Below are 9,425 nucleotides of genomic sequence, written 5' to 3' on the forward strand. Positions count from 1 at the left end.
TAGCGCAGATGATAGGTACGTTTGATCCGGCCTTCCTTGAGAGGCCTGCAAAAAAAGCCTGTTTATTTTCTCAGGAGTGCAATTAGTATCCAATCAATAATCATGCTTCCTCTAAATTTCTCTATCAATTTTCAGTGGATTTCAGACAAAGAGGAAGCCTTGAACTGTCAATAAGAGCTTTTTGTTTCCCTTCCCAGCAACGTTAAAATTTTCGCCAAGCTCTCCAACCAAAGTTGTTTGCGCATAATTGGAATTCTTTCATTGTCTCTGAGTAACTGGGCGATCCGCACCTGACTGGGCATTTGACAAGAAAAATGTAACGGATGTTCATGTGATGCATCACAACAAAAGCAGCCCCAGAGAAGCTGCTATCCATGAGTCTCACCTCTCCGCTGTAAAATACTCCTCCAAAAACACAGAGCATGACTGTTGCGCCAGCTGTGCTTTTTAGAAGACACGTCTTAATGAAGGACTGTCACAACTTGACTGAAACTCGCTATTAAAGATCTAGAGTTTTCCTTCTCTTTGTTTAACCAAAGATGCCCTGACTAATTATTAAACAGCCTGCTTTTGGGTAATACATTATGTATTCTCAGGAGTACGACAGATTAAAAATGAGAGTAAATACTGCACGTGTCATGTGCGTTTCAACAGTAAATTGTGATTAACAGTGATTCTGTCCTTTCTCCTCCTCCATACAAATAGAAACGCATGAAAACGGAGATGGATTGATGTTGCCTAGTTTTCTTCCCTGAGTTGAAAACACCACAAGATATCTCCTTCCTCCTTTGGGACAGCGTTAATGTTTTTTTTTTGCAAATATCCTGTACTCGTTTGAAAATGAGTGATTGCTTAGTAAATCTCTAAAATAAAACAAAAAAAACGCTGCTTTATTCCAAGGTAGCTAATTGGCAATTAGTAAAACAATTGTGGAGCATTGTAGCATCAGCCTAATTGATAGCGTTTATAAATCTGGCTTACCCAGCAGCATGCTTTCAGAGTTGTGCACAGCAAGCTACATTTCTCCATTAGATTACAGCAAATTGCTAAAACAAGGAAATGGGCTCATTTACCTAAATGGTGTAAATGAATGTATTTTATGAAGCTTTTACGAAACCAGCAATAACTTGCTTGTCTATTTTTTAATCCACTCCTGTCTCCAGGCACAGTCAAAGTGCAACAAGCTTATTTAAACCAGCACATCACAAGGGATTTTTTAACACTATATGACAGGTACACAACTCACATCCCGCAGCCTCTATAGAACAAAGGGTCAAATTAACCCTAAAAATGGCTATAAAATGCACAGAACAAACTTAAAAGGGGAGCATTCTGTTGCTGCTTAAAAGTTTAAGGTAAGATTTGGTTCCTGCAAAAGTATTGAATGCACCTTTAAAATGTTATAATGGTGATTATAATAATTTTGAATGGTAAACATTGTAAAAATGTATTATATGTATACTTTAATATTAAAATAGAAAATAGATATTTATTTAAAAAAAGATTGAGATTGAATATTTTCTGTATAAAATTTTAATTTGAAGTCTACATTAAGTGGCTTGAGATTAATACTGTTGAAAATGCAAAGATTCATTGCAAGCAGTGTAATAAATGAGAATCTACTACACAGTAATAATTTATCAAAAATATAATTAATATACATCAATTTATATTATAAAACTTTTATGAAAAACATACATACAATATATTTATAATTATACTTTAAAGATTCATCTACATAAATATTTTCTATTACATATCAGCGATTACATGTCAATTCTGCACTACGTCTAAATCTCTAATTATATATATAAAAAAATTCACTTATGTGAATTCCTATTTACAAAAGGTCAGATGAGGCCATTGAAGCTCTTTGGATCAAAATGGACAACATGAAAAAACATGCAAAAAAAAGGGGACAAATCGAACATTTTGAAATTCAGGTAAATTTTTCATTACAATTTTCAGTAACATTCATATGCAAATACTATCATTTATAATGAATTTTTTTTATTATTAAATTAGAAAAACAAAAGTCAATAGTGATCTTAACCTTCTGGACCCTACAGAATTAAATGAACGGAATGTATTTATTTATTTTTTATTTTTTTGCAAATATGCCATGTTGTGATGCCTACTGCTTTAAGGGTCTGGTTTCCTTCTGCCACCTCCCACCTAAACCCTAATTACTAATCCACACAATCCAACACAATAGCAGGGAAGAAGACAGACTAGAGAGGGAAGGAGTAAGAGGAAGGTGTGACCTGCTATTCAGACACTCTCTGGCATGTGCAGCATATTTGTAAACATCGTTAATCACAGATTAGCAGATGGGGGTGTTAATTGCACCTGTGGAAATAACATGACCCAAAGGATGCTTCTATTTACCGCCTTCAGATGCCATTTCCACACGGGGCGGGCGAGAAGGAAAAATAGGAAGGCTTTGCTTGTAACACAAGCCTGTATTTGAATGACTCTCCAAAATGTTTGTCACCCAGTCTCATGATCGAACCCGTTCTCTTCCCACCTCACGTTACTCTAAAGTGAGACCCAGCATCACTTTGCCATTCTCCCTCCCTTCAGACTGAGATGGAAGAGTGCTGTTCCCAGAAAACAAGCCACTGCACACACTGAGCCAATGAAATGAGCTCACTGGCCACAGCCAATTAGAGATGTGCTATTAAAAATATAACTTAAAACCCCATGAAACTGCTGGACACATTTGAGTGGGAAATACGAAGAGCTTTTGCCTTTTATAAATGTCCAACCAGTTTAAGTTACTTCACAGATATCTTCGACGCAAATGGCTACTTGTCATCAATTGCAGGTGGTATTAGGGGTGGGATATTGCCATAATACAGAGTATCTGATTGGACGAGAGCCTGTGTAGTGCAGGATGAGTAATCAATATTTTTGGTCTGTATCCCTGAAAACTGTCAATTTTGTCATTGTTGAATATTTATGTATTGTTATTCATTATTATATTATTATATTCATTATTAACACATGAAATAAAAACTAAAGCTGCAGTGCATTTTGTAACAGTAGCAGCACTTAAAAAATTGTAAAAACACCCTTTTTTTTGCTAAAGAAGTTTTCTAAACAGACTACACTTTACTTCTTTTTTTTTTTTTTACCCGTTTTGACCCCCCCATCGAACACTCGCGTGGCGGATTGTAGACTCGGAAGTAAACGCCCACTGCTATGATTGGCTAACAGTTGTGTATGTTTGACAGCCTACATCCTTCATAGATGGACGCTGATGTGATTTGGGTAAAAACGCTTAAATACTCTGTACATATCAAATGATCTGTAATAACAAAGCAATAGTGACATGTGGTCACTATTGCTTTGTCTGTTATTACAGATAATTTAATCATTTAAAAAAAAAAACAGTTACTCACACTTGTGTGTTGCGACATTCTTGTCAGATCCAATATGGTCAGCATAGCATTGTCTTTCGTTTCAGTCTTTCTGAAAATCCTGCGTCCAACTGTGCCTTGTTTATAAACGAATCCACGGTAAAATGAAGTGATCAAAGGGCCAAGTTCTTACTGACAAAGTCTGGATCTTCATTAAAAATAAATGTTAGGATCAGAGGGAGGGCAATGCAAAGATTGTTTTCAATTCCACAACTTGACATTGTCTTCTGATGTAGGAACAGGCGTTGATCTTCTTCTGTGGAGGCGGAGTTTAGCCACACTATTACATCATAATGTGGCACATTCCACAACCTGTCATTTTGGCAGATTGGCTTCAATATAAGCTGTTTTTAGACTAACAAGAAAGTTTTGAGTTCTGAAACTTACAGGACATTTTTATAGTACAAAGACCTCCTATATGTAAAAAGATCACGGAAATTTCTATTTCTCAATTCATGACCCCTTTAAAAAATCTATTATGTAAATATATATTACATTACATATACAATATTATATGAGATTAAAAAGATTGTATTATATTAATAATTATGAGAAACTACTATTATAATAGTGTATTGTAATTATATACACAAATTCTCAATACTACAATCATTTTATCTTGTACTTTAATAAGACAACAAATATTATATTATGAGAACTATTATTTTATATTACAGTCTCATTATAATATAACAATAACATTAAACAACTATTTCAATGTCTCATGAGACATAATACACTATTATAACAGTTGTCTCATTATTCTATCACACTATTAAGATGACAATTAAACAATTTGATAATAGTTCTCATTATAATACAATAAAAATGTTATCTTGTATTGTAACATAAAAATATAAACAAGACAAATATATTACAAGACAACTATTATAATATCATTATAATTGTCTCACTGTAATTAATATAATATACTTTGTATTGTAATATACTGTAATATAAAATATTTGTTGTTTATTATTTTATATTACAGTCAATTCTACATTGACACATTAACTTTAGCAAATCACAATCATGTGGCAGTTCCAGGTATGCATTTGATATCCTTACAAGGTCAACGAGGGCTGTATGGTTTTATTCTGCCAATCATGCAGTGAAATTAGTCCTTTGAACTAATTCTCAAGCAGCTGGTCACTACAGTCTCACACACACACACACACACACACACTCGCATGCCCCAGCATGCCCCACGCTCAGCCTTAGCAGCAGCAGCAGTAGTCTCGATCAATCAGGCTCCTCCCATGCAGTGATTGCTAATTGATGCACTAATCCAGTCGTTAAGTACTGTGTCAAAGAGCTCTGGAGTGCGTCCAAAGTAAACACCTGCCATCACTCATCAATGTGTTTTACTTCTACAAAACGAATCGAAGGGGACGGTGTAGTTAAACACTTACCGTTCATAAGAACCAACACATGGAGGACGCCGAGATTTGACTGTCATGATCATATAAATATGGCATGAGTGACATTCAGTGGATATGAATATGATACTTCCAGGCTACAAAACAATAGTGCACAGAAGAGACTGGGAAAATTGTTTTGGATGAAACCAGATTCATCCACCTGGACAGTATACAGACTCTCAAGGCAGAGAATATGTCAGCATATATAAACAGGATGTTAAGTCTACACAATGTCAAAAATGTGACAATCCCAGTTCGAGATAAAGGATTTATTAGCAACAGGGGGTCTTGTTGAAGATGCATGGATATGGGTAAGGGTCTATAACAAGTCCATGTTTTGGTTATCCCATCACACTGAACGGCTGTAGCCCCTGATGCCCACTTTCATTCAGTAGAAAAGCAAACTCTAATACTACATGAAATTACTTCTGCAATTCTCAGTGTAATCTAACCTACTTTTTTCTAATGATTGTCATCTTGACAGAGGTCTCTGTAGACTCTTCAGGTTGTGTCGCCCTGAGTTGAAGGCTGTCAAATGTGACACGCTACTGCCACCCAGTGAACCAAAAAAGTACAACACCCTATCAGACAAGGCAAAAAGTGTTCAAATGCTTGAAAGAAATTGATGTTCTTAAACAGTTGGGGGGGGTTTTTCTTCAAATGATTTTGGTTTTCAAATACATGAGGTATTTGAATTGGTCACGAGTTTTAAAAGAAAGTGGATGCATTCAGGTCAAAAGCACTGATTATAAAAAAAATAGTAACATTTATGCATTATGCATTATGAAATAGTGCAGAGAAAGAAATATTCCTGTGTACCAATGCAATATAGATCGATATAGAATAATATATTTGAAAGAAAGAAAGATATGAAACGTATTAAAAAAAAGAAATGAAAGATATTAAATATATGAAAGAAAGATAGATAGATAGATTTTTTCTTCAAATGATTTTGGTTTTCAAATACATGAGGTATTTGAATTGGTCACGAGTTTTAAAAGAAAGTGGATGCATTCAGGTCAAAAGCACTGATTATAAAAAAAATAGTAACATTTATGCATTATGCATTATGAAATGGTGCAGAGAAAGAAATATTCCTGTGTACCAATGCGATATAGATCGATATAGAATAATATATTTGAAAGAAAGATATGAAACGTATGAAAAAAAAGAAATGAAAGATATTAAATATATGAAAGAAAGATAGATAGATAGATCAATAATGATACAATACACCATATTAAACCTTAATACAAAGTCCATTGAGTCCAGTGAGTGAATACAAATTCGCAACTTCACCTCTATATATTTTCAACAAAAATAATAGGCATTACAAAGGTTCCTATCATTACTGTTCCACTAGCTATGCATATATGGTTGCTTTATTTAACATAGGGATACACAATATACCATATTAGTTATTGACCAATAATTTAATTATTCAAATATTACATTATAATTTATTGTTTATGCTCAATTCTCCTATTTTTACATTTATTTGACTTTCGCCATAATTTAACAGTCTTAAGTTAATTTTTAAAAACACTATATTTAATAATAATTAGGTAGATATAAACTGTACATTATTCACTTGTAGCATTTTAGAACAACTTATTTTAGGTTTTAGTGTTTTTTTTTTTAAATTAAGATAAAATAGTATAGAATTAAAAATGTATCCATTTATAGAGCGATAACAAAATAAATAATTAACGGCTTATTGTATCAGAAATTAAATATATCAGTGCACTCCTAATTTAAATATGTTGTGTTCATTTAAAGCAACAATATATTATAAGGTATTATATACCAAATACAATGCATACACCTGTTGAAAATGCAAACCTCTAACACCTGAAAAACTTAAGAAGCTGATGCTCATAATGCTGTTCATAACGTGATCTCTTTTTTTCTGTGTTAGAGTTATATTGTTCTACAAACCTGTGTGAGCTCACTTACAGACCACACAGCCTCTCGCTCACTTCCCAAAGCTTCTTGGCCAAGGCATCATCCCGTCCATGAGCGCTAACATTCTGCAAGGCACAGGAAGAGAAATACCGTCCACTCAGAGGCTCGAGCCCCTCCTGCAAAGCACAGTAAAGCGTGGTCTGCGCACCTCCCTCTGGGTCCAGAAAAAACAGCTTGGACATGGGCACGGAAAACAGCTTCTGCAGCACACCCATATTCCGACCGATCTCAGTGGCTATTACACCTAAAGATGAGACAATGAAGAAAATGTAGGGAAAAAATAATACTTGTGACATAATAGCAGACAAAAACAATGCCCCACTAACCTGGATGCAAGCAATAGCAAGTGACACTCGTCCCCTCCAGTCGGTTTGCGAGCTCACGGGTAAAGAGCACATTGCACAGTTTGCTGTGGCAGTAGGCTCTGAACGCGTGCCAGTATGACTGACCTGTGACCAGATCCTTGAGAGTGTTGAGGAGGTTAAAATCCACAGATCCCAGTCGATGCAGAAGGGCGGACACGTTGACGACGCGGCTGTGCTCTGTCTGCTTTAGACGGTCCAACAGCAACAGCGTCAGCAAAAAGTGGCCCAGGTGGTTAACACCGAACACCATGCCAAAGCCATCTTCAGTTCTGCCTGATGCTATAAGACCTAAAGAGAAAGCCACACACACTAAGGGCATGTTTACAGTTGGCTGGTTTGGTTTGATTGAAAGAAAATCTGGTGCGATTGCTCTGTTTGTGCGGTTAATTTAAATAAGCGTGAACACTTCCATCCAAACCTTGAGTTGCATCCCAAATCTACTCATGTGTTTGCATAATGATGCATTTATAAGTTAATGACCAAACTTATCTTTATAAAAGGTCACAATATTGCTGCAGATGAAATATAACACGGATAACATTACATAAATTTGTTCATCAGGTTAGACATTTATTATTTAAAAATCAAACCCCTTTCTCTACCTGTCAGTAGGTCTCGCATATCCGCCATGTTTGTAGTTTTTAACACTTTTTATGCGTGTTTGTAGTTCTAATCAAATCCACATCCAATGTGCAATGGGTTGTAAGCAATATTAGTTGTTAGAGTGTACATCGATCTTCACTTCAAATTCTAACCAGTAGTAGTAGACCATCCGGGAATCTCTGGCATACTCATTTCAATGTTCTACGATTTGGGACATACTAATTCTATTTTCAAATACTATTTAGGATGGATACAGCATTGGTGTGCAACAAACAAGCAAACCGAGACCTCCGAAAAGCCAAAAAGTCCAAACAAACTCTGGTGCTGTTCAAATGAAATCTGAATGCAATGTGGACCACAGACATCTACATAAATCAGGGGCTCTCAACTCTGACCCTCAAGGTCCACTTTCCTGCACAGTTTAGCTCCAGCCTTGATCAAACTCGCCTGCCAGAAACTTTCTAGCAGAGATTGTCTTATTATTGGGAGATGCCAGGGTCTCTAGTACTTACCATTGGAAAAAAGAGTACCGCTAACTTGGATCACGTGAGGCACCTCAGCCAATCATACAATGGCCTCTGGTGTCCTTCCCTGCATACCACCAAAGCGCAGCATTAGCATTTGCCGTTACGCTTTTTTGGCTAAAGGTTGCCGGTTTGTATGGAGAACCAAACTCAGTAGCCCCTCACTGCAGAACACAAGATCCAGGGGGCGTGGTTGGATCCACATCTAGGGGGTGGAGGCGGGTAGGTTTAAGGATCAGGGGGTGGAGATGGGTGGCTTTAGGAATCAGGGGGTGGAGACGGGTAGGTTTAGGTATATGTAAGGTGGGAGGAGTTGGATCAAACAAGAAAGAAGAAATAAATGACTTGATAAAAACTAAAACAACAGGCAAATAATAGTTACAAATGAACTATATGTGACCCTGGACCACAAAACCAGTAATAAGGGTCAATTTTTTTGAAATTGAGATTTATACATCAGCTTTCAGATGATGTATAAATCTCAATTTCAAAAATTTCAATTTAATAAATAAGCTTTCCATTGATGTACGGTTTGTTAGGATAGGACAATTTTGGCCGAGATACAACTATTTGAAAATCTGGAATCTGAGGGTGCAAAAAAATCTAAATACTGAGAAAATCGCCTTTAAATTAGTCCAAATGAAGTTCTTTGCAAAGCATATTACTAATAAAAAATTAAGTTTTGATATATTTACGGTAGGAAATTTACAAAATATCTTCATGGAATATGATCTTTACTTAATATCCTAATGATTTTTGGCATACATTTTTTTTTTGGCTATGGCTAAAAATATACCCAAGCAACTTAAGATTGGTTTTGTGGTCCAGGGTCACATATTTGTTTTATCAAGTCATTTATTTCTTTACTTATTTTCCTATTAATAAATTGATTTATGTATTTACCGATATATTTATTTATTTTTAATTTCTGCAGGTTTCGTCCTCCATAGGCTTGCCTTCGAGTGGCTTTGTTTCTAGTAATCCTGAAGACCTTGATTAGCTTGCTCAGCTGTGTTTGATCAGGGTTAGAGCTAAACAACAGAGTATGTTGTTTTGAACTGACACCTTTACACATTTTATAAGCTCTTTGTGAGTTATAAGCTGGTAAAAAAATAGAAAAATAGA

At 35.5% G+C, this 9,425-nt stretch overlaps 1 protein-coding gene across 2 annotated transcripts in view; it reads right to left on the reverse strand.

Annotated features, from left to right (window-relative positions):
- Window positions 1-6,503: 6,503 nt before the first annotated feature.
- Window positions 6,504-9,425, reverse strand: part of LOC107589701 (dehydrogenase/reductase SDR family member 13-like) — a 7,667-nt gene continuing 4,745 nt past the window's right edge. The window contains exons 4-5 of one of the 2 annotated variants that reach the window (XM_016278196.1): window positions 7,135-7,482; window positions 6,504-7,052 (exon numbers count right to left, since the gene is read on the reverse strand). In XM_016278196.1, coding sequence (XP_016133682.1) covers window positions 6,796-7,052; window positions 7,135-7,482 — 605 coding nt within the window. In that variant the 3' untranslated portion in view covers window positions 6,504-6,795. The remainder of the gene's footprint in view (window positions 7,053-7,134; window positions 7,483-9,425) is intronic. The other variant, XM_016278197.1, reaches the window with a different exon arrangement.

The sequence above is a fragment of the Sinocyclocheilus grahami genome, unplaced genomic scaffold (genome assembly GCF_001515645.1).
Source record: "Sinocyclocheilus grahami isolate Dianchi unplaced genomic scaffold, SAMN03320097.WGS_v1.1 scaffold119.1, whole genome shotgun sequence".
Taxonomy (NCBI): Eukaryota; Metazoa; Chordata; class Actinopteri; order Cypriniformes; family Cyprinidae; genus Sinocyclocheilus; species Sinocyclocheilus grahami.